Source organism: Garra rufa, chromosome 3 (assembly GCF_049309525.1).
Source record: "Garra rufa chromosome 3, GarRuf1.0, whole genome shotgun sequence".
NCBI lineage: Eukaryota > Metazoa > Chordata > Actinopteri > Cypriniformes > Cyprinidae > Garra > Garra rufa.
In genome coordinates, this window is record NC_133363.1 from 38715356 (window position 1) to 38742085 (window position 26730).

At 36.0% G+C, this 26730-nt stretch overlaps 1 protein-coding gene across 2 annotated transcripts; it reads right to left on the minus strand.

Moving 5' to 3' along the window:
* Positions 1–258: 258 nt before the first annotated feature.
* zdhhc1 (zDHHC palmitoyltransferase 1) lies at positions 259–22093 on the minus strand. 2 transcript variants are annotated; one of them, XM_073836073.1, is made up of 11 exons: positions 21520–22093; positions 19788–20032; positions 19413–19588; positions 18360–18461; positions 17211–17338; positions 15603–15758; positions 13361–13482; positions 9696–9784; positions 8087–8204; positions 7823–7925; positions 259–1986 (listed from the first exon to the last, which is right to left on the minus strand). In XM_073836073.1, the coding sequence occupies exons 2-11, from the start codon at positions 20004–20006 to the stop codon at positions 1466–1468; spliced, it is 1734 nt and encodes a 577-aa protein (XP_073692174.1). In that variant the 5' UTR covers positions 20007–20032; positions 21520–22093; the 3' UTR covers positions 259–1465. The 2 variants fall into 2 exon arrangements, with proteins under 2 accessions (XP_073692174.1, XP_073692173.1); XM_073836072.1 differs by having other exon boundaries at positions 9696–9787.
* Between the last annotated feature and the right edge of the window lie 4637 nt (positions 22094–26730).

Here is a 26730-nt window from a genome sequence, read left to right on the forward strand (position 1 = left end):
AGGGTGAGTACATTATCTGTATAAATTTGTGTTCTGGAAGTGAACTACTCCTGTAAACATTCAACCCAACAGCTGGGTCAAAACAACCCAGTCACTGGGTTTGTCTATATTTTACCCAGCGGTGAGTTTGATTTAACTCAGCATTTCATAAAATGTACTTGTTTTTACACAGCACTGAGATGAATGAAATTCCATGAAACTTCATAAATTATAAGCAGTAAACTAGTATTCCTTTCAAAAACAAACATAGCCTGAGTCTGAAAGTCATTTCCTGTTTATTGTCTTCTTTAAAGAACAAGTGATCTTTGCCCACCCCTTTAATAATCCTAATATTGCAGGAGTCTTCTGCAGTGTAATATTTATTAAAGTATGATAGATTTGATATAACACATTAAAAATAAAAAAAATAACAGATGATATTAAGCAGTGATAACGCTAAAAAAATATGTAGGAATACAGTTAAAATGAAACACATTTTATGTTTTTAAAACAGAAAAAAAGAAACAAAACGTTTTTATATTGCTTTCCCATCAGGCTATTATTCAGCCACTCCCTCTATCCAAAACATCATGTACCAAGAATGTTTCGGTTGATAGATAAACAACTGTGTAACTGGGTTGTCTGAGCAGCATTTGAGATGGAGGGAGTGGACTTCATTCATAAGGGCCGACATCATGTGGCACTGCTTAATAGATGTTTATTTAGAAAGTGACTAAAGCACTTGAGTAGAATACCACTAATAGTACACTCTATAGTACATAATGTAACTCATGTTCACCCAGACTGGACCTGATTCAAACAACCAGACATATAAAAGCTTATAAAAACAACAAAGGAGAAGCAACAATTAATAACAATAACTTAAAATTAAGAAAACATAAATGTACAACAGACTAAAAACCCTGAAAATGAAAATCAGTGGTCATGCGTGGTTCCTCATAGAAAACTAAACGAACTTTGGCATTTAATATGTATAAATAAATAGTTGAGAAGAGCAGCACTGCATTAAGTATTTAAAAAACAGTTGTGCAATGCTACAGCAAAGTTGTAGTGAAATGTATTGGAATTAATGAAAGGCTAAATAAGTTAGTTCATAATTTATATAGTGTTTTGGATTCCTCAAATGATTCATAATAAGTTGAGGGCTCAAGGCTTCAATCCACAATCAACAATAAATATATAAGTGAATCTGATCTGAGATCAGACCTCATGACCCACTGTGAAACATATGCAACTTTATGCAAATTGAGGTGTTTAGACCAAATGACAACCAGCATTAGATGTTTTGTCCAGCAAAAGGTCAGACAACAAATTCTTACTGCTGACATTCAGTGGTGTTTGCATAGGTTGCATCAGGTTCTGAGTGCTACATCAGTTTTTATCCAATCGTACTAAAGCAGCTCATTTTTTGATAAAGAAACAAGGCCAACCTAGTGCGCAATGAGTCCTGACTCTGTAGTAATCACTATGCCAGTACACTGGGTTTAGTGTCCTCCACATGTCTCTTTTTACCAGTCTGTTTGCGTTTCACCACACGGGGACTTTCCTCTGTCATAATGCCCTCTTGGGGCATGGCAGGCTCTCCGCTTTCTCGACTGACGAACATGGATGGATTATGTGATATCATTTCAAACCTCTGCTCTGCAGCTTTACGAACGGCTGCTTTCCTCTTGGTCCTGGGCTGAGGGGAGGGTAAAGCATGTCCGGCTGCTGAGGAAGGCAAAGCACTCTGGAGAGAAGAGGAATAGCTGGTGGCAGACACAGCAGCAGCAGCAGCAGTAGTGCCAGCCAGGGCTGCGCTGCCAAGCCGTGCCATTGCTACAGGGATCTCCTCCAGAGATTCTGCGGAGTCAGAATGATACTCAGCAGGGGGACCCGCGGCTTGTACGGGTGCAAGAGGGGGGAGGGTGGCCCGTAGGGGGAATGCTGGGAAGGGTAAGCGCTGACCAAGAGAAGAGGACACAGTGGCGGCAGCTACAGAGGACTCTACTTGTGTAAAGCACAAACACAAATCACAAAGGTAACTACTCACAAACTGTTTCACAATGTTATTAGGACAACAGAAAAACACCATATGGATGGTTTTTAAAGCATCACCTTGGGTATTAAGACTTGTATGGCTTAATGTAACGTCAATGATGTCTCTTACTAAAATATGAAAGATTTACGTTATTTAAAAAAAATCCACATTGGTTTATACACATTTTGGACTATGGGGAAACCATTATTTCGAAGACATGAAATGGTTTCACTCTGTGAGCTAGTGGCGCTACCTATTGCTGTTTTTACCACAACACAACTCGCAAAATAAATTACTGATACAATCCCACATTGTGCAGCTTTGGGTTGTAATTTTCAGTCGAAGGGCAACAAGAGAAGTGATGCAAGTCTTCACTGCTTTCCTAGCGATAAGAAGAGGAGAAAAGAAAATGAAGATGCCTGTGGATGAATAAAACTTCCTAAAGACCTGCGTCTTTGTTCTCTCCACTTTAGCCCTGATGCCTTTGAGGCTTTTAGTCGACCACAGCTACTGAAAGAGCTTACAAATGGCAAGAAACGCTAGATGCCATCCTGATAGGATGTGAACATGCTGATGCTTTTCATGACGCCACAGCCACTAAAGGAGTTTCTCAGCGCAGATTTCACTCGATGTTCAGGGCCATTTAGACCCCTTGTGGGAAAAAACTTGGTTTAAGACCATGCTTATATCCATCACCACGTATCAGTATTTTGTTTTTTGAGTTGTGTTGCGGTTAAAATAGCAACAGGTAGCTCACCAAGTGCAACCATTTTAAATCATCAAAATAATGGCACCCCCACAATACAAAATATGTTTAAAACAATGTGGATTTTTTAATAAAGTAAATGGGTTTTTACTACCTACTTCAGTAAGAGACATGATTTACATTGCATTAAAGTCTTAATATCCGGGTTCCCTTTAAAAAAGTAATGTTTGCTACAATTATTACAGAATCTATTCAATTAAAGGCCATTTTAACAAGATCATAAAGGGAAACAACATGATACACTAAAACAGCTTATTCATAGATGCTAATTAAAAAACATACAATAACATAAAAAACAAGCTATGGTAAATTATAATTATAGCATACAGTACAATTAAGGATAAAAAGTCATTATTATGAAATAAAGCATAATGGCATACGCTGACCTTCATAATTATGGGATAAATTGGCAAGTTCAATATTATGATTATAATTATTGTATTACCATAATTCATTATCTCAAAATTATGACATAGTCAGTCATACTGCTATTATTGACTGTCATAACTTTTTCTAGAGTCATAAGTATTTCATTATATCAGTTACAATTTAACCAAAGCATGTTTTTTTAATCTTATGTGGCAGAAATATGCTTCAATAGTTGCTAGATCAAATATTTGAACAAGGCACACAGGCAGTTTAGGACCACAGAACTATTTAAACACTGTAATTACAACTGAACAATGCAAGAGAGACTGAAATAAAAGTTATGAATCAGGTATAGACAACCGCTTTATTAGAAGGTTTTAACTGTCATACTGTAGTTTCATTCTTCTTAATGCTCTACCTAAGCCTCAAGCAAACAGGGTGTTGTTCCGTGATGCAGATCTACCACGCTGTTTAATATTATAACATAGCAACGTCTTCCATAACTTATTAAACTCCTAGTGACAGTGACGTACTTTTAGGATTAGTCTGAATTTTGTCTTAGTTTTTAATGTTCAGTATGTGACATGCTACTAATATGTTTCTGCACTGTACTTTTTATGTGTTTTCAAATACAAAAATGTTGCTACAAAAAAAGTTAGGTACTTGCACTACTACATAATTCTTTCTTTCTTCAGTCGAAAATAAATTAAGGTTTTTGAGGAAAACATTCTTATGGAGTTTTATTCCATATGTGACCCTGGACCACAAAACCAGTCATAAGGTTAAATTTTACAAAACTGAGATGTATACATCACAGGAAAGCTCAATAAATAAGCTTTCTGTTGATATATGGTTTGTTAGGATAGGACAATATTTGGCCGAGATACATCTATTTGAAAATCTGGAATCTGAGGGTGCAAAAAAATCTAAATACTGAGAAAATCACCTTTAAAGTTCTCCAAATTAAGTTCTTAACAATGCATATTACTAATCAAAAATTGCATTTTGATATATTTATAGTAGGAATTTTACAAAAAATCTTCATGGAACATGATCTTTACGATTTTTGGCATAAAAGAAAAATCAATAATTTTGACCCATACCATGTATTTTTGGCTATTGCTACAAATATACCCCAGCGACTTAAGACTGGTTTTGTGGTCCAGGGTCGCATATAGTGAACTTTAATGGGGATCAGCGGGTATAAAGTTCAAATTGCAGTTTCAATGCAGCTTCAGCAGGCTAAATAAGATCCCAGACAAGGAATAAGGGTCTTGTCTGGCGAAACGACCTGTCATTTTCTAAAAATAAATAAATAAAAATAAAAAAATGTTTATTCTTTTTAACCACAAATGTTCATCTTGCACTAGCTTGACTTTACGCATTATGTAATCATGTTGGAAAGGTCACGTGATAAAGTGCTTACAAAGCAAATGTGCAAAGAACATCAAACTCTCTTTACAATAACATAAAACAACAACGTTGGACTATTTTGAAGTTGGAGGAGAAAATGAGATGGATTTTTTTGCCCTACCCTACCTTTTTAAACCGGAGTACACAGATGAAGAACTAACCGTGCATAGACGCGCATCGCAGAGCATTTGTGGTTAAGTATATAAATACGTGTTTTTTTTGTTTTTTTTGATGACATAGATTTGAAAATGACAGATCGCTTCACTAGATAAGACCCTTTTTCCTCAGCTGGGATCGTGTAGAGCCCTTTGAAGCTGCACTGAAACTACCTGTTGATCCCCATTGAAATCCACTATATGGAGCTTATATATAGAGCCATGAGTTTACTCCACCTCAAAATAAAAAAAATTGGCATTAATCACTTACCCCCCATGTCATTCCAAACCCGTAAATGTTTTGTTCGTCTTTTTTAAGATAGTTTGGATGAAAACATGGAGGTTGTAACTGTCCCATTAACTGCCAGGTAAATACCACTGTCAAGGCCCAGAAAAGTATAAAAGACGTCATCAAAATAGTCCATCTGCCATCAGTGGTTCAACCATAATTTTACGAAGCTATGAGAATACTTTTTGTACAAGAAAACAAAAATAGCGACTTTATTTAACAATTCGTCTCCTCCATGTCACCGTAGCGCCATTTTGGTTAGTATCCCCTGGACGCAGAACAGCGTAACACGAGGATACATTTTCTACTTTTATTTACGCTTTGATTCGAACAAAAACAGCGTATCTGATAGAGAACAGCAAACACTGTTTGCGTCAAGGGGATACTATCCAAAATGGCGCTATGGTGATGCGGAGGAGATGAATTGTTGAATAAAGTCGTTATTTTTGTTTTCTTTGCGTACAAAAAGTATTCTCGTAGCTTCATGAAATTATGGTTGAACCACTGATGGCAGGTGGACTATTTTGACAACGTCTTTCACACTTTTCTGAGCCTTGACAGTGGTATTTACCTGGCAGTCAATGGGACAGTTACAACCTCCCAGATTTCATCCAAAATATCTTAAATTGTGTTCCAAAGGCGAACAAAGCTTTTACGGATCTGGAACGACATGGAGGTAAGTGATTAATGACAATTTTTTTTATTTTGGCGTGGAATAACCCTCTAAATAAAACCTTAAAAGAACACTCCACTTTTTTTGGAAATAGGCTCATTCTCCAACTCCCCCCGAGTTAATAAGTTGATTTTTACCGTTTTGAAATCAATACAGCCATTCTCCTGTACTGGCAATATCACTTTTAGCATAGCTTAGCATAGATCATTGAATCCTATTAGACCAATAGCATCGCGTTCAAAAATGACCAACGAGTTTCAGATGAGAAACTAATTTACTCACCCCTACTGTAGCAGCAGCAGGCACAGTAATATCACGCAGCGCCTGAAATTAGTTCCCAGCTAGGTAACTTCCAACGAGGAACGTTCCCTGTGCATGCAGTTGGCCACGTTGTGCTGCGATGTGCTGCATGATATTACTGCGCCTGCAGCGTCCATATTAAGGCAGCAAACTTCCTTGACTATTACACCGGAATGGGAGTGTAGTTCCTAATCTTATCGGCCTAGAAAATTGCATCTTTACATTTTCCGCCGGTCTTAGTACACGATATAACTACAGAAGAGTCAAGTTTTAAATAGGACAATTACCGAAACTCATTGGTTATTTTTGAACGCGATGCTATTGGTCTAATAGGATTCAATGATCTATGCTAAGCTATGCTAAAAGTGATATCGTCAGAACAGGAGAACGGCTGAATGGATTTCAAAATGGTAAAAATCAACTTATTAACTCGGGGGGAGTTGGAGAATGAGCCTAGTTCCAAAAAAGTGGAGTGTTCCTTTAATTTATTTTCGACTGAAGAAAGAAAGATAGGAACATCTAACCCTAACCCATACAGTAGGGGTGAGTAAATTAACATGTAATTTTAATTCAGGAGTAGGGATGTTAACCGATGACCGTTTGACCGGTGGTTGACCGTATCAACGTTAACCGGTCAAAGTTGTCGGTAGTCGGTTAAAAAAAAAAAGTGATATCTAAATTAGGCTATTATAGACAGTGGACTATACGCTACTACAGTTAGCCATCTCATTCCTCATCTTTTTGTGTTAAGTGAACAAATTATCCCTCACACTCAATTTTTCATAACTCGCCTGTTTGTACTTAATAAACCAATAAAAACATTTGGCGCGAGGTCACAGCGTTTGGGTTCGCGCGCTCACAAGGTTTGCGAAAAGTAAAGGCAACAGGCTAAAACACTCGAGGTTAGAGCCAGGGCAGACGACAGGATGAAGCGTGCAAAGAAAAGTAGTGTGTGGGACCATTTCACCAAAAAGAATGAGACAGATGTAAGTTGCAACTTGTGTGATACAGTGCTTAAATATAGTAGCAGGCATCATCTTTCTTTATTATGGTTAGCACTACCTCAACTAAAGCGGCGTCTCTTCGGAGCTGTCATTTTCTTAAATGAGCCGTGGCAATGTTTCAAATGAGCTTCTAACCTAGACAAACGCCTTTATTTTCAAAGCGATCACCTTGTACCCAAACCATTTGAAACTAAGGAGCCATTTGTCCTACGATTACATACAACAAGCTCTTCGGCGCCGCGTTTGCGGGACTCATGTTTCGCGCTGTAGGGGATTTTAAAAAAGTGACGTGAGTGGCAGTGTGTGTGTGTGTGTGTGTGCGGGAGGCAGAGCGGCAGAGAGATGCGACAGAGTTGCGAAATTGCAGGCGCGGCTCGAAATGGCTGTTATTTCAAATAGCGTACCATATTTTAAACTAATCGGTTAACCGGTTTCAACCGGCTAATGAGGCTCGGTGGTCGGTCAAGAAATTTTTTTGTTTTCGCCATCCCTATTCAGGAGAATTAAACTTTTAATAATAGCATAATAAAAACAAATGTATAATTCAATGTTTTAGTTATAAATGTCCAGGCACTTTCTACAACTTTATTTACTATTTCTTACTGTGTTCTCATCTCTATTCTGGACTGTACTCCTTTGACCTGAAGTGTCCTAGAATGAACCACTTTGTTGTATACCTCATTTGTATATTGTTTTGGAGAATTGCTTTGGTTTAGTAAGAATATTTTTTTTAAATTACATTAAATTAAAAAATCATACCGACCTCAAACTTTTGAGCAGTAAGTGTAAATCAGATATTACAGTCATCAGCTGATCATGTACGCTCGTCTTACCCTGCTCAGCAGAAGTCTTTGGCATGCCTTTGGTGGTACTGGTGTCCATGGACCTGTCACTGTTTACCTCGGCTGCAAGTTTGCGCACTTTTCTCTTTTTTTTCTATGGAAATGAATGAAACAATTTTACCACATGTTGATGCAGATGTAACATCATAACTTCAGTAGAGTGTACAGGCCTTTGATTGTGTAATTAATCCCTGAAATGAATATCAAATTGATTTTGTATGTCAGGTGGTTGTGGTGTGTACAAGTGTGTCACACCTGTGTGTGTTTGTGAGGGTGAGAAGAAGATGCTTTGTTCTCTGTTAGGACAGCAGGGAGGAGCTCTTCTTCACCCATGTGCTCAGACAAACCTCTGACCCGGCCATTTCCGTAACGCCTGTGGAGAGAGATGCCCATTACACAAAGCTTTTTACATTCACTTTTTTTACTTTAGATGTTAGACCATAGACAGATTTCTATCTGTCTTGTATTATGATGTTATAATTGCAAAAGATCCAACAGACAAAAGCCAAAAGGAAAAGTCATTGCAAAACTTTCCAAATTCTATGGAATCACTGATCGCCCAGCATGACTGTCAGTCTGAGATCACAGAACCGCCTTCTTACTGTTGGCTGATGTCCACATGCAATCACATATCCACACTTTTCTTTAGATTTATGTGATTCTTCCTGCTACACAAATTGATCAAACCTATTCCAGACAGTGATCAGAATAGAAATAACAATCACTTCATGGCTTAGCAGCACCATTAAATGTCCATCAGTATTATACTTTATAGTATTTTCAGTTACAAGCTCTTAGCTTACTAGCAATAATTTTTATTGTACAGACTGTTTTAATTTCACATAATTTCCTTATTTTTTTAATGAAAACAAATAACATCTGTTACTGTCAATTTAGCAGTGAGTCCTTTCACGTAAAATAACCTGGAAATTGAAATGCCATGGGAAACAATTTTGCATGACATGTAAAATAATGTGAAAGCCTGTTTTGTAATCAGTGTTATGAAATACTGTTAATGCTGACTGTTTCTTATTAAGAAATATGACACATGATTAAAACAGGCTGCAGTGACTGTTTCTCCAGAACTGGTCCAGTTAGAAGCCTGAGAGGTTTAATATTAAACAAACACTTGGTTCACAGGGCTTTCTCAATTAAACAAGAAGAAAGGATTATTGTAAAGTGCATACAGATATATAAGGAACTAATGGATTAGTCTTTTGAGATGTAAAAATCTACTAAGTAAAAATTCTTTGATATACAACTGATCCTCTAGCTCACATTTTAACTGCCCCACAAAAGCATTAAAATTCTTCCCTCCTTTCCAGCTGAGTTCTCAAAGGGTTGACATGATACCATAATTGCCCAATAAAATAAATGAGATTATCTGTATTTTTTGAATCACTGTAAAAGGAATCAATCATCCCCTTAAGCCACTGTTAGAACAAAATGTGCAGAGTAACGTCAATTTGGCTGGACTGTAGACATTAATGCAGGCAGGCTTAGGGACAGAGAAAGCCAAGTCTTGTGTGAATGGGAGTTGTTTTTCTACTCAATTATTTCTTCATGATGTTAAGTCGGTGACATTTAATCCCTAGTATGCTTTAACAATGAGCTTTTTGGTCAAATTTTAACACTAGTCTCACTTGTTCAAAAGTTTAGGAAAAGTATTTTTTAGAAAAGTAGTTTTTAAAAGTATTTTTTTGATCAATGTACCAAAATTTTGCTTGGTAATGTACATAACATTAGCTTGATTCACAGGCCATGTAATTGATTGCATTTAATAGCATGCTTTGGGTTAAATAACTTTTGGGTTACATTTTTAAGCATGCAATCATGTGTTATTAATCTAGCTGGCAAAACTCACACTGATCCTTCTTGGGAGCTCATGGCGGTTGGATCCTCTACCTCCATCTCAGGGTTTGTGTAGCCAAGTGTCCCGCTATACCTGACCTGCTGCTGCAGCAAAACAATGGAAATTAAACCATGAGAGAAAACAGGCATATCGGAGATACATAACAACTGCCTTGAAAATGAGTAGTGGTCCCACATCAAACATTAGTTGTTGCATTATATGCTTAATATCCACATTAGACACTGAATGGCCTTTAATGTAACACCTTGATGTACAACTTTAACAAGTCATTGTTTTGCAAGAGTCTTTGCATTCAAGTCCCGAGTCAAGACAGAAATGTCCCAAGTCAAGTTACAATTCAAGACGAGCAAGTCCAAATCGAGTTGCAAGTCCTCAACTTTAAGCTTCAAGTCCTAAACAAGTCATTAATGCTGTTTGCCCAAATTAGTGTCTCTGTATTAATTACTACAGTAAATTTAAAGTCAGTAATAGTCTATAGTAGGCATAATTATAAAAAAATATAATAATAAGTGGTGTTTCATTGAGGAATTAATAATTTTTATGAACAATTATAGTTCTAATGGAAAGAATATTTTTTTATGTCCACTGTTTAATTTGTTAAGGATTCAGTGATTTTAATGAATCAATTGAGTCAAATATTTAATAACTTGCTAATTCGTAATACAGATGTTCATTTATCACCACTTACTGAAATAGACATAGGTTTACTGACATGATTGTTGGGTATCATTTACAGTATTTACAAAACATTTATGGTACTTGATACATTGATACAGAACATTAATTACTGGGCAAAGAGATACATAAAATGAAGCGAAAAAGTAAATATATAACAATAGTTATAATGTATACAAATTTTTCAGAATGTAGGGCATAAAGATTTGCCGAGTCACAGGGTTCAAGTCCAAGTCAAGCCTTGAGTCATTGCTGTCAAAGTTTAAGTAGAGTCGCAAGTCTTTGATTATGTCAAGGCAAGTTACAAGTCATCAGATTTGGGACTCGAGTCCACAACTCTGCGAATATGCCACCAGTAGTTTTTATTCAATAAATAAATTGTGATCAAATCCTCAGTTCTTTATCTATGCTAGGACTTTTTAGCAACTTTGTTTTAGCAACACAACCATCATTCAATAAATCCACAATAGGTATAGGTGTGCAAATTTAAATATAAATGTGAAATTTAAGAGTATGTGTGTGCAAAATTGTGTGTCATATGGGTGTGAGGTACTAATGGCACGTGAGCTTGTGTATGTGGTAACATGAAATTAGTGAAATGCCGGCCCTGCCCAACATAACAATCTCCATAGTGAGCCAAAGCAAACAGTTCTTGAAAAACAGTGAATTCACATGCACACCTTTCAAGCACTCTGATGAGGTGTACTGCTGAGTTAAGGCTAGGGTCAAGTTTTTAATGTTTTTGTAATCTCTTATGCTTACCGTGCATACTGCATTCTTTTACGCAATGAAATATGTTTACAATTTAATTTGTATTTCTGTGATGGCAAAGCTCAATTTTCATCAGCAATTACTCCAGTCTACAGTGTCACTTTGGGAAATCGTTCTTATATGCTAATTTGGTGTCCAAGTAAAATTTCTTATTATAAATATTAAAAACTGTTGGGTCAAGATCACTGAACGGTGCCTTTTGGGGTCCTGTACATAACTCATTTGCCATGATAACTTGTTAAGGGTGTGTTATATTAGGCTTTTATATTCATAACAAAAGCATTACTTGGCTCTTTAGATACATTTTCAGGATTTTTTAAAAAGTTTTGTGTAGAAGGATGCATGTTATTTTCCTATGTCCCATGCACTGCTCATTAAATTTAAATGAGTAGAATAAGTATTTTCAAAATATGTAGATATGTATACATAGCATTCATTTGTAGTTAATATTTTTTTCGAAATTAAATAAATGTTTTATTGTCATATTTTAATCATGCTTTGTGTGTTCTGCTTTATGTGTCCACCCTGTCATCTTGATATTTTGAAATAATATTTGAAATAATAATTCAACCATATCTATATAATCCAGCATGTTCAATAGCTAGGTGTGCGGGCAACAACATGCAAACAAAAAACTGCATCCAAATATCACAGCTTTCTCCAAATAAGAAAAAATACATCTGCGAATTGTATGAGTTTCTTTAAAAACACACGGTTTACATAAAATCTTTTATGTATTTATAATTTAAAAGCAAACACCTAACCCAGTTTAGGAAAGGGACATTATACCTTTTAGAAAATATCATTTGCATCTCAATGCAATGAAAACATATTTAACAGTAATTACAGGGTGGACATATTTTATGGTTTATGCTTCGAATAATGGCCCATAATTATCTAAAAAAATTTGTGGGAGCTCAGCTAATATGTTTTTATAGTACTCGTCTACTATTTATGACATGACATAAAGCAAATGGGAAATTAGGACCAAAACATTTGAGTATTGTGTGGGTTGAAAGGCACTCTATGGTGATTTTGACCTAGTTTTGCTACTTAATATTTTCATGGAAACAATATATTTATTTTTTGCAACAATATAAATGTCTTTACTGTCACTTTTGATCAATTTAATGCATCCTTGGCAGCAAGATGCAAAAAAAAAAAAAAAAAAAAAAAACCTTGCTGACTCTGCACGTTTGATTGGTAATGTATATAGGTATATAAATCTATAAAGTATTGTCCATCAAAACAGATTCACGCTGTCCTCAGAACACATACTATGTGTTCTGTGGCAGGAAGTGAACTCATGGCGTGAGCTCATTTCCTATAGTTCAGTGTGAGCTCAATGTACCGCCCCTGGGAGGATTTGGCAGTAGCCTGGTGGAGACGTTTTCCTGGGAATGTGTTAATTGCTCCGAGAAGCAACTGCACATGATTTTGTCCCCACACTAGGTTGTTTTAACATCCTGGTTGTTACAACAACTAGGTTGCCATGAGCTAGCCACCCTGATGATTACGTATGTGGCAACACTTGCTCTCTTTTCAGTATTCAAATTCAGTACATAACCCTTCATAGGGAATCTGACAGACCTGACAGGAATTTGGATAAATACACTACCATTTAAATTTTTTTTTTTTTTTTGGAAAGAATGCCTTTATGCACACAGAAATAACGTAAAATATACAGTTTAAAATGTTTTTTTCTATTTTAAAATTTAATTTATTTCTGTCTTCAGTGTCCCATGATCCTTCAGAAATCATTTTATCTTAAAAAAAAAAATGTTGACCCCAAAATTTTGAACAGGAGTATATCTAGACAATTACATTAAAGAAAAATAAAACAATGAAACAAACTGGCATTCTCACAAAATTCTTTTGTATAGAAATTAATTTAAACATGAATCAGCATACCGCTGTCTCCTACATCTGTGCATTTGTCTACGCTCCAAATATTAATATATATAATTACATAAAATCTGATCTGCTAAGAGCCTGCATTATTTTCAATGGCCTATCAACAAAATGGTGACATTAATCAGCTAAACAGACCAGGAAATTGATACATTTGCAAGTTTAATGTGAGTGGGAAAAATGGAACCTTTTTTTATTTTACAAAAATGAAAATGTACAGTATAGACATTGGACATCAAAATGCAAATTACCACCTTTAGCTGTGCTAAAATATATTTGTTTGTGTATGTCTGTTTTACCTTGATTAGATTCATCTTGGGAACCACAGATTCATTTTCTGGAGGGGGCTTTCTGGAATCTTTGGCCTCTTGCCGATGCCGCTGTCGCACAATATACTCATATGTGCTAAGTCTGTTCCACACTAAAGGAGAGAATAAAACAGAGTCTGATACAAAATGTCTATGCCGTATCACCTATACACATCACATCATTCACAATATCATTCAGTCAAAAGTTTTTGAACATTTTTAAAGTGTTTTCTGCTCACCGAGCCTGCATTTATTTGATTCCAAGTACAGCACAAGCAGTAATATTTTGAAATATTTTTATTATTTAAAATAACTGTTTTCTAATTGAATATATTTTAAAATGTAATTTATTCTTCCGAAAAACCACCATTACTCTTTCAGAAATCATTCTAATATGCTAATCGCTGTTCAAAGAAACATTAATTATTATTATTATTATTATTATTATTATTATTATTATTATAAATATTTAAAACAGTAAAAAAAATTCAGGATTCTTTGATGAAGAGAACGATCCAAAGATCAGATTTTTTTTATTGTGCTAAAGATTTATCTGAAATAAAAAGCTTAGTGTAAACATTATACACTACACTAATCAAAAGCTTGGAGCTGGTATAATTTAAATATAATTAATATTTTTATTTAGCAAGGATGCTTTAAATTGATCAAAAGTGATGATAAAGTAATTTACAATTTTACAAAAGATTTCTATTTCAGACACATGCTGCTCTTCTAAACTTTCTATTCATCAAAGAAACCTGAACAAATTCTACTCCACTGTTTTCAACATAATAATAATAAATGTTTTTGAGCAGCAAATCAGAATATTAGAATGTTTTTTGAAGGATCATGTGAATGGAGTAATAATGCTATATTCAAACAGAAAACAGTTATTTTAAATAGTAAAATAAATGCAATCTTGATGAGCAGAAGAGAATTCTTAAAAGAAAAACATTAAAAATCTTACTGTTCAAAAACTTTTGACTGGCAGTGTAATTCATATCATTAGGCAAAACGTTTTGAAATTTATAAAGTATGGATGTGGATGCTTATTTCTGGTTTGACCTCAAAAATAGGTTGGAAAGTGAAACCAAGTTCTTGATTTTCTAGGAATGCCCCCTTGTGGCACACAGTGAGATTCACCGGTGCACAACAGAGCTCAATGTTATGTCATTTAATTGTCTATCTTCTTTATTTTGCATTTATATTTCTTCCATTGCTTATTTGATTTGGTTCTAAGTCATAAGCTCTACTCCAAGCCAACGAACCCACAGCGGAAAATGTTTAATTCATGTTTTATTGACAATAACAGCAACAAGACTTCAAATAACCTCAGAAGCAGAGAGTGATCACAGGATGGCTGTCTTTGTCGGTGTGGCTTCAGAAAATTAACTGACCTTGCCTGTGGTGTTTTGTTGTCATGGTTACCAAGGCTAGCACTAAGCTACACAGATCTGCCTGAGTTGAAGGTAGGCAGCCTGTGGTGGTGACTGACTGTTTCATGGTAATCAAGCTGCGGTCTCTCTTATGCAAAAGAACTAAGTCTACACCAAAGCCTGTTGGCACTGGGTAGATATCCACTTGATTATTCCAGGCATTAGAAGAATTACACCTGCAGTTCAAAAGGTGCAGCCAGTAAACGTTGCAGTAAACCCCACTTCAAAGATATATTTGTAATGATATATGCAAATATATGCATATTTTAATTCAGTGTGCTGCACTGACTTTTAATGCATTCAGTACCTTATTAAGAATTTGAGTGCACTATTAATGAGGCCAGGGGAGGCAGTTGAGTTTAATGCTAGGTTAATATTGAAGGCAGAGATATGCATTGCTAAGAGTGCTTTTTAATTCACTACTCTTCAGGATTTAAGATTTGTAGAATAAAATCAATACTTTTATTGAAAAATCTGATTGATCAAAAGTGACAAGAAAGACTTTTACATTGTTACTATTTTAAATTAATTTTGTTCTTTTGAACATCATTCATCATTCCTGTTTTACATTACAATATTCATATATAGTTAATATTGATAATATTAAGAAAACATTACTTGTCAGCATATTAGAATGATTTCTGAAGGATCATGTGACACTAAAGACTGGGATAATGGCTGCTGAAAAATATTTGCCATAACATGAATAAATCACATTTTAACTATAATAATATTTCACAAAATTATTGTTTTTACTGTCTTGTATCTTGTAGGTAGATTTAGAAGATTGTACTCACTGAGGTATATGTGGAAGCACAGTAAGTGTCCCAGCAGAAGTGCAGACAGTAGGCCGAGAGCAATGGTGACTCCTGCCAGAGCGGGAATGGCTGGCCCAGCTGTGGTGACTGGAGCCACCGGTAGGAACACAAACCACACCACAGATTCATTCCTTACTGCAGACAGGAAAAAAAACAACAACAGAAGACGTTTAAGAGTTCTGACATGTGGACAGAAATTTCCCATTATCTGTGAAAATGTGCTGTTTATTGCATGTAGTGTGACAAACTTGTAAAGGCATACTTCTTCCAAAAATGAAAATTCTGTCATTAATTACTCACCCTCATGTCGTTTCAAACCCATAAGACCTTCGTTCATCTTATGAACACATATTAAGATAATTTAGTTGGAATCCAAGAGCTTTCTGACCCTGCATAGACTACAATCTAATTACCACATTTAAAGGTATAATTCACCCAAAAATGAAAATTTGATGTTTATCTACTTACTCCCAGGGCATCCAAGATGTAGGTGACTTTGTTTCTTCAGCAGAACACAAACAAAGATTTTTAACGAAAACCGGTGCAGTCTGCCAGCCAAATAATGGCAGTGGATGGGCACCAGACCTTTAAAAGTAAAAAAAAAAACAAAAAAAAACATGCACAGACAAATCCTAAGACACGAAACGATCGTTTTTTGCGAAAAACTGAACAGTATTTATATCATTTTTTACCTATGATACACAGCCACGTCCAACTGTCATGAGCACGAGTTTAGCATCAGGCACGTTACATGTGCACACGCTCTGCGGTAGAATACGCAAACGCCGGAAGTGATCTGTCGCGTGTATGCAACACTCATTGTTTACACAGTGCACAGAGATTGTGGGTATAGCGGCTATTCAAAATGGTAATTACTTGCGCTTATCCTGATTGTTCAAACTGATTTAAAGCTAAAAGATTATGTTTGCTTGCGCAAACTCATCCGGGACTTTTCACCGATTTCCCCTTACGGAGTTTGCGTATACTACGCCAGAGCGCATACACGTGTAACGAGCCGGATGAAAAGCTTGTGCTCATGACAGATGGACATTGATGTGTATCAAAGGTAAAAAATTATATAAATACTGTTCAGTTTCTCGCAAAAAAACGATCATTTAGTGTCTTAGGACATCAATGTATCGCCATGAGCCGCAGGGTTTAATTTAGATTTGTCAGTGCATGTTTTTTTTTGTTTTTTTAACTTTTAAAGGTCTGGTGCCCATCCACTGCCATTATTTGGCTGGCACACTGCACCGGTTTGAGTTAAAAATCTTCGTTTGTGTTCTGCTGAAGAAACAAAGTCACCTACATCTTGGATGCCCTGGGGGTAAGCAGACAAACATCAAATTTTCATTTTTGGGTGAACTATCCCTTTAAGGCCCAGAAAGGTAGCAAGGACATCATTAAAATAGTCCATGTGACATCAGTGGTTCAACTGTAATTTTATGAAGCTACAAGAATTCCGAAGATAAACAAAGGTGTTACAGGTTTGGAACGACAAGATAGTGAGTAATCAATGACAGAATTGTAATTTTTGGGTGAACTATCCCTTTAAGTACACTCAAACACACACAAAACACCTCTTACCCTGTTGAAAGTGCTTGTCAGATCGAAGTTTTGATGGGTCCAAAAAGAACTCTATAAAAACATAACTAGCAACAACTACAACCAAAACAATCCCCAGGAGAGCAGAAATTACACTGTTGAGAAACAGCCTGTCTCAAAAAAAGAGAGAAAGAGAAATAATTAACAAATACAATGCACTTGGCCTTCAAAGAACATTTTTTTTAGTAAATATTATATAGTGTACACTATTGTTCAAAAGTTTGAAAACAAAAACCAGTTTAAAAAAAAACAGTAATACTTTGAAATACTCCTAAATTTAATTGAATTTATGACTGTTTTCATTTTTAATACATTTTAAAATGTAACTGATTCCTGTGATGCCAAAGACTGAATTTTCAGTCTTTAGTGTCACATGATAATTCCGAAATCACTCAATATGCTGATTTGGTGCTCAAGTAACTTATATTATTATTTTTATTATCATTACTTAATCATTATACATTTTTTAGGATTTTGTGATGAACAGAAAGTTTAAAAAAAATATATTTTAAAAAAGCAATTATTTTAAAAAGAAATGTTTTTGCAATCATGTAAATATCTTTACTGTCACTTTTGATCAATTTAATGCATCCTTACTGAACAAAAGTTATAAAAAATAATAATAATAATAATAAATCAATAAAATAAATCTGACCCCAAACATTTAAACCATAGTGTAGGTCTACAAGCATGAATTTGCTGAAGTTATGTAACTGCATGAATATTTTCATTTAATTAAAAGACACAAATGACTGATTCATTGGTCAGCATCCCAAAGGTCTGCCAGTGAAAAAGAAACTCACAAATGAGATGAGTGTTTGTATGTGATGCTAAGCAACAGCACTTGACCTCATAATTGCTTTATGACTTCCATTTGAGAAAACATTACATATGTCATAAAAACAAGAAATGTTTTACATCAGCATGCTGGATATGATGACAGACTATAAAATAAAATGCTGAATTACATCTCTTTCTGAATAGTTTGACACAGGATCTGCCTAAATTATTTTTTTTTTAAATCACACAGTTAAAATATCTATTTACCAGCTGCTGCCCATGGAAACGACAGAATGTGAAAAACGGACAGACACAATCACAGACATAGAAGAGGAAGTGAAAACGACTCACCAGTAGTTTCTGCTGCCCACACAATTGTTCAACCATCGACAGTGATGGTCAAAGCTTGCCACGCACTTATTACACGCACTACAGTGTTTTGATTTAGGCCCTCTGGAAAGAACAAATTTACAGGTAATTGGTTATTTACAGGTTGTGGGGTGTAAGAGCTGCTTGAAAAAGTTAGTTGCTTGGACACAATGCATTGCTAAGTACAGCGACAGTCAGAAAGGGTAACATATTCTGTGAAAGTGCTAAGTGTAATGTCAATTAACATTAAAGGGATAGTACTCTTTCCAAACCCGTAAGACCTTTGTTCATCTTAGGAACACAGATTAAGATATTTTTGATGAAATCCGTCAGCTTTCTGATCCTGCATAGATAGCAACTCAACTAACACTATCAAGTTTCAGAAAGGTAGTAAGGACATTGTTAAAATAGTCCATGTGACATCAGTGGTTGAATAAAGACTTTGTTCAACAATTTCTTCTCTTCTGTGTCTTCTATGCGTGTTCACAAGATTAAATGAAAATTACTAATGCTCATGTCCACAACTGAACCACTGCTGTTACATGGACTATTTTATCAATGTTTTTAATACCTATCTGGGCCTTGAATGTGGTAGTCAGGTTGGTGTCTATGCAGGGTCAGAAATTTGTCAGATTTTATCAAATATCTTAATTTGTGTTCCAAAGGTGAACAAGTTTGGAATGAAATGAGGGTGAGTAATTAATGACAGAATTTCCATTTTTGGGTGAACTATCTCTTTAATTCAGGAGATAATAAGAAAGAGAACAATGTAAACAGTTATTGTCAAGTTGCACCTGAAACTTCAAGAAAGTTGTCAAATTAATTATATATGACAGTCAGTCTGCATTAGAAAGTGCTGTAGTAGTTTAGTAATTTCCAGTACAATACTAAGTTTCAGCAACTTGTTTTTATGATATTTCTATTGCAGTCATATTTATTATTATAAAGGGGGATATAGATATTTGAATAAAGAACCTGTACACATTCAAACCCATACAAAAATAAGGAAACAGGCAGCAGCACATCTGTACTTACACATCTACTTCACAGAGGTAGCAATGACAGTTCTCGATGACGTGTGCATGTTTGGTGCGGTCAAACACCGGCATGGGTCCTTTATAACTCTTAGCTCTGACATTATAATCTGCAGGGTCGATGGAGACGGCCATTAGGTGCATGAAGAGGTGACAAACAAATGTAATGCCTGTACACTGAGCACTGAGTTAAAGATTAATTCATTGTTCAAAAAAGTGAGTCTCTCCGACTAGCAGTATGTAATTTACACAGAGCTGCACAAAGATGCAACTTTCAATGGCTGCTAGAGGGTAACATATCTATATTAATAAGATGCAGATATATGCAGGAACAGCTTCTGTGTAGCTCATGTGACAAACTGTAAAATAAGGATACAATATATCCGGCTGGGATCCAGTGTGTGGGGAGCAGAGGCACAAATACACCAAAGCCAGTGACAGCAAAGTAGAGATAAAGCAGCCAGGCCAGGAGCTGGAAAGGGTGCGGGGGCCAGCTCCAACCATTGGTCCGAGAGCACAGGGGTACATCAGCTCTCCTGGGTACCCCATCGCTCACTGGGGCTGTGCGGTTGGAGTTCTTACTGCAGACATCCATGAGAGGGGAGCCTCCTTCTGTCACTCCTGCCATTAAAACAGTGCAGGATTACAAGTCACAGAATGCAGAATCTGCAAAATGTTAATTATTTTACCAAAAGAAAAAAATCTTACAAAATGCTTGTTATTTTTTTATTTAGTACTGAGCTGAATAAAATATTTCACATAAAAAACGTGTGATCCATCTTTTCACGCTGAGGACAACTGAGGTAACTATTACAGAAGATGCAAACGCTAACTGCTTTAGAAGGAAACATGGTGCATTAAGAGCCAAACTTTTTTTCTTTTTTAAATTTAAAAATCAGGGTAAATTTAACTTAACTAAGTATCTTCTGTAGCTTCTGAAGGGCAGTACTAAATGACAAAAAATATGATATTTAGGCAAAAAAGGAAAAATGTACACATCTTCATTCTGTTCAAAAGTTTATACTCCTCGCTCTTAATGCATCGTGTTTCCTTCTGGAGCATCAGTGAGCGTTTGAACCTTCTGTAATAGTTGCATATGAGCCCTTCAGTTGTCCTCGGTGTGTAAAGATGGGTCTCAAAATCATACAGTCATTGTTGGAAAGGGTTAAAATACACAAAACACTATTTTTGTGACCTGAAAGATTTTTCTGAAGAACAGCGGGACGTTTAACTGTTCAGGACAAACAAGGGATTCATGAACAACTACCACACAAAAAAAAACAGCTGTGGAACATTCAGGTAACAACACAGTATTAAAAATCAACTAAACTTTTGAATGGGGTATTTTTTATAAATTCAACTACCGGTATTATTTTCTCTTGCGTACTATGTGTAAATGTCTTTTATGTGAATTGTCTTATTCAGGTCAGTTCTAAATTAAAGGAAAAGTATGATTTTGTATGATCTCTCTTATTTTGGTCAAATAATTAACATTTTGCAGATTCTGCAAGGTGTATGTAAACTTTTGACTTTAACTGTATTGCATGTTTGATTAGACTCTGCAGACTTACTGCTTTAATAGTTCTGTCATCTTTTATTTACCCTCAAGCTGTCCAAGTCTATGACTTTTTTTTTTTTCTGTGGTACATAAGAGGATATTGCTCCACAGAATATAGAACCTTTTATACATTTTAAAATAATATCACAACAATGTTTAAAACGGTGTTCTGAATTATTGTATTTTTAAGTATTTCATAAAGACCCAGAATTTATTGAAAATCCTTTTAGAAATTATTTCTTATATGAAGTGAAAGTACTTATGGACATATACTATGTGTGGAGAGCATTCACTCAGTATCGTTGTCTAATTTTTGACCAAGATGGCTTTTAGAGGCTTTTGCATTGGAACTTATATATATAAGTTATATATATATATATATATACTGTTTCAACGATTTTCAAACATAAATTGAAAAATACCTTGTAAACAAACGGATACATTATAATTAAGGAACTTGGCACAAGTGTTTTTTTTTTTTTCTTAACTCAGATATCTTTACTGGTAACTGATCCACTATAACCAGCTTATGGTAAACCATAAAACTCACCTGCACAGGTACTGATGTCAGGTTTCTGGGCTGTTCCGCCACATCTGAATGAGCCAACACTACCTGCACTGCTTTTTCTTTACACGAAAACTACCACTAACCTGACACATCTTTGCACCTCATCCACAGTGACGGCTAGCACTATCAATACTCATTTACTGTATCTGTAGCCTGACAGCGGAGAAGGCTTCTCACTCAGTAACCTATATCTCTCATCACGCTCTCATCCCGTGGGTAAAACAATCTCCTCCAGATGTAGTAATTAACTTGCAATGGAGCACCAAACAAATAAGAGACTTGAAACTGACCGAATTTTAACCGCTTGATGTGTGCGGAGAGCACGACTGACTGAACCGTTAACTAATCATTCCGCAAACAAATCACATCTAACAGTAACCGTGCACATCTCGATCAATATCCGAAGCGTTTTATTCATCTAAACAATCGAAGCTGCTTAAATGACTTAACGAACATAAACAAATAAAGCTTTTATAATACAGAAGCAGCACTAAATCCAATATTTTCGGCATGTAGTGACAATTTGTGTATTAAATAGCTGACCGACGCACCCACATCCGGGAAAACCGTTACACGACGCGTTATATTTCAAATTAAAAGTCCTCAGCACTTAATATCAAAGCAAACATATTTGTAAAGTATATTGTTAATTACAAATAGAAGCTTTTGAATTCATAACGTTAGTTCTTAGATAATCACATTTTTTATGCATTATAATTAATATTAGCAGTTGTAATAGGAGTTCTGTCGTTAAATTAAGTTATTTTGTTCTGTTGCAGTGTTTCTGTTTTACATGATGGTTGCACTGTAGGAAGTTTTCCAGGAGATGGCAGCAATACAATATGCTTTAAAATTATGTTTATGAAAACGTTAATTGCTGCATAAATAGCCTAGCAAAATATAAAAGTTAACTTTTGTTTCCTTTAAACAACGTAAGTCATACAGTTTTGGAACAACATTAGAAAGAGTAAATGACGGCAGAATTTAAATATTGGGGTGAATTAACATTATTATTATTATTTTCTGGAGAAGCTTACACATTGCCATTATTAGTTACCACATAATTTTGTGGTTATGTGTGCTATATATATATATTAGTATAAAGTGTTACTCACATGGTCCAAACAGCCATATCAAACTTTTCATTTAAAATTATATATTAAAACAAAAAAATGCCTAAAGACATTTTCACATAAAATATCTGTTATATAGATGTTTTGAATGAGCCAGATAGTAGTCTAATAGCCTACAAATAACAGAAGCTTGTTCGTATCAGGTCACGTATTTAAAAGGTATTTTACAGGCTTCATTACCATTTTATCTGTTATGTGAACATCTTGTAGATACGCTTAACATTTGGCTTGGTGCCTAACTCATTTGTTTTGGTCGTTACATAAGCATTATTTTACAAAACACATTCCTGTGGGGCATATGAGCAACTCCTTTCAAAGGAGGAGGGAGTCTTTTGTCCGAAACAACATCCTAACTGAAATCACTATGGTTACTAAACAGATATGATTCTTGAGTTATATTATCTCTATGATATGGCCCCAGATCAAATCGAGAACGCATGATCATTTCAGTGCATGGTTTGTGATAACAGGGGAAAGTGGGGTGATTTGTGCCAGGGGGGGAAGTAGTTTCACCCCTTGTTTCTAGAAAACCATAGAAGAAATTGGTCATGTGACCACATACTTTTGAAGAGCCATCCAATTTACCTATCCCCCAAAGAAGAGAGACACATGGCATGAGGCCTAAGCACATTTTAGCTCAAAAAACTGTTTTTTGCCTTTCAAAGTAAAATTTATATGATCAAGGTGTTTTGATTGTTGCGTCTGAACAATTATAGACATGTTTGAAAATATTTCACACATGTTTTAGTGCTTTAGTAGGGTACACAGTGAGTCTATACAGTTAGCATTATGTTAGCTCTAAACTGCGGGATCATGCTAGTCTTTCAAAATTGTCGGTATGGGGTAATTTTTGCCAAAGGGGCAGGGTTAAGTTGTGCCAGTGGGATGTTAAGTAATAGTCCGGATCTAGACCAAGGTTGACCAACCCTGTTCCTGGAGATCTACCTACCTGCAGACTTTAGTTCCAGTCCTGCTCCAACACAGCTGTCTGTAATCATCACATGCTACCTAAGAGATTAATTAGCTGGTTCAGGGGTGTTTGATTAAGGTTAGAGATTAACTTTGTAGGATGGTAGATCTCCAGGAACAGGGTTGGGCATCCCTGATCTAGACCTACATACTCACAGGGGATAATCTGTGTGAAAAGATGAGCGTGCCTCATCAGTGTTTGATTTATCTGCCGTTTGTCAGTTTTTTAAGTGGTCTAAGTCACAATGGGATGTTCAGAAATGTTCATAAGAAAGTAACTTCTTTCCTATATGTTACATAATTGACAGACAGCGTTTTGTTGACAGACAGCATTCTAATTATTCACAAATATCATATATTGTGTATTTGAGTTTTTTTTGTGTTTTCCGAAAAAGTTGAAAATATGACATGCCAATAGTTTAATAGGGTAACGATATCTAAATAAACCTTAAATGAGCAATTTTGAATTGAATTTGTCTTGATTTTATATAGCATTACAGTTCATGACATTAAACTGTTCTTTTTAACTTAAATAATCACTGGCACAATTTACCCCAATGTATTCTCCCCAAAGGCACAACTTACCCCGCACCAGGGGCAAGTTGTGCCACGAGACCACTTTTTTTTCTGATAGCTATAATTCTGAATCAGTTTATTTCAGATCCAAAGTTATTGTTCCCGGGGATGCACCACATCCTGAAATATATGCACATGCTTAAATTGGAGGTATTACTGTCATGGCTTCACTATAAAGTCACTGGCACAACTCACCCCACTCTCCCCTAATGTTGTTTGAATGTGTGAGCTGAAGCAAAGCGGTGTCTTTGTGTCAGAAAGCACAGCATGTTTTAACCGCTGCATGCCGATTGGCTTTCAAGCATAGAATTTGACCATTTTACTTACTATATAGTTGATTTAGCTTATATAGATGGACAAACTCTGGTTAATGGCATGTGTTTTCATTCAGTTTCACTCTAGAGTGTGCTTGAAGTGACAAGGCCTGATGAAGACCGCTTATATTCTCATGTGGCACAACATGCTTATCCAATGGCTGAATGGAAACAATCCATTACAAACCCATCATTCATAACTGGCCCGCTGCAGACCCCCAGCCTTCAAAAGTCTTCACTCATTTGAGTGAAATACCATACGGTGTGCAAAGACTGACCAATAAACCCCCCAGTTAACGGCATCTGAGTGGGCCCCTTAAGGGCTGTAACTCAGGAAAGAACTCAAGTGCTGTCTGTTATCCGCTTTGGGAGGGAGGGATCGAGGAATGCGACACCGAATTGCCTATGCCAATGAAGTCCAGCTTGTCCTGTGGTGGGATGGCTCCTGTCAGGGAATAAGCACATCTGGAGTTCTGGAACATTTTGGCTAAGCAATTCCTCAAGGAACATTTTTGGATGAGTTTGTTTCCAATACAAACATGGTTTTTCTGCATTATTTAGTGATGCACCTGTTCCAACCCCCATGGTCCCCCAGAGGGAGTCAAATGAGGTGAGACTGGAGGGGTGACGCCATTCTGAGCACGTCTACAAAACAGGCATGATTTTCTGTGAATATGGTGAATAATATTTGAATGCTGCAACAAGCACGCTCCATAATAATTCGAACTTCCCCAGCAGGATCTGCTGAACAATGAGCTCTATTTCTATCCCAGTGTGCCGTTCAAGCGGATGTGCACGTCAGAAAGTTTAACTAACAGTTTTTGGCTGAGCGTGGAGCTCATGTGGCCCAAGCAGTAAAAGCTAACCTGCATTTAAAGAGAACGTTTGGGCTCTGTCTCTCTTGGCAACGGTGTGAGTCAGTAACAGAGAATGAAGCAGGGTCCACTGAGTTTATATGGGGTGGGAATGACCCTCGCAGACAGTTTCCCACATATAAAACTTAAATATCTGGGCTGTTACTTCCGTCAGTAGTTCTTCAGCAAAGGGATCCCTTAAACTCCTGTAGTAAAACTAACAAGCCCATTCACAATAAGAACGATAACTTTAAAAATAACGATTTGAATGCCTGGTGTCACTGACTTTCTATAGTTACAATCAAGGTTATGCTGTTAAGACTGTGTTCGTTATACCCTGGCACATGCATTTCTTGGCATAGGCTGAGATTTGACCTGACAAGAACTGTACGACCAAAGAAAGCACTGCTGTCTTTAAGAGGCCCAGGCCAAGGATGAGCAAAGAGTGAAGGGAGAATCTGGCAGTAACATAAACACACACACACATATGAACCCCACGTTCTGGCCTTGGTACACAGCACCCCTTGCCTGATAAAATTAGAATCAGGAAGCAGAACAAAACGTGAAGTGATCTGGATGAGTACATATTAAGTTTCTCAGAAACTGAATGTGATAGACACGTTTATGGTCTTGTTAATCAAAAGAAAAGAGGACCCCTGAACTCTGACTGTATTTGGCCTGTAACCATACACCATGCGAATTTACTGAGCTTGAGGACTAGCTTTTTAAACATTTAGTCTGCCTCACTTGTCAAGACACATGGTCTTTTTCACTCTGCGTGATGGTTTCTGTAATTGCATTTGTTTCTTCTTTGTACAGTGCTGTTTTAGGAAGTTTAAATTACAAATATAAAGTTTTTTTTTTCTTTTTCTAATTACAAATGTAAATAAATTTTACATATTGGTGGCACTGAACATAAAAAATGCCACTGAACCAAATTAAACTTGCACATTTTGCTGTTTATTACTGCTGAAATGGTCAATAATTGTCATATTTTGAGCTGTACTAATCGGTTTGATCAAGAAAATGAATTGGAGTACTTTAGACTGCCAAAAGTTATAACAAATCAAGGAAAAAAGTGCAAAAACTGTCTGAGGAATAAAAGGTATTTGTGGTTGGCCAAACTGTACCAGGATTTCCAGGGCAAGAATCTTGACAACATTTGTGTTTGCTCTTATCATTATCAGGTAGGTGAAATATTAGGCTAATATCTTGAGTAATACTGCTCGTATCTATCTTCACCACCTATTAACTTTAGTTTGTCAAAACATTGCGCCCTTTTCTGCTTACTAAGTCCTTCTCTATATGATGTAGCAGCTTCCATATGCTTTTTCTATGTATTCAGTA

Bases quoted from the DNA above. Each gene is read 5' to 3' on its own strand.
- zdhhc1 (XM_073836072.1), bottom strand. From the start codon at position 20,006: ATGGATGTCTGCAGTAAGAACTCCAACCGCACAGCCCCAGTGAGCGAT. The intron at 18,462-19,412 runs GTAAGTACAGAT...TGTTCTTTCCAG, and splicing joins TACCTCTGTGAAGTAGATGT to AGGGCCTAAATCAAAACACT. The intron at 17,339-18,359 runs GTGAGTCGTTTT...TTTTTGAGACAG, and splicing joins GTGGGCAGCAGAAACTACTG to GCTGTTTCTCAACAGTGTAA.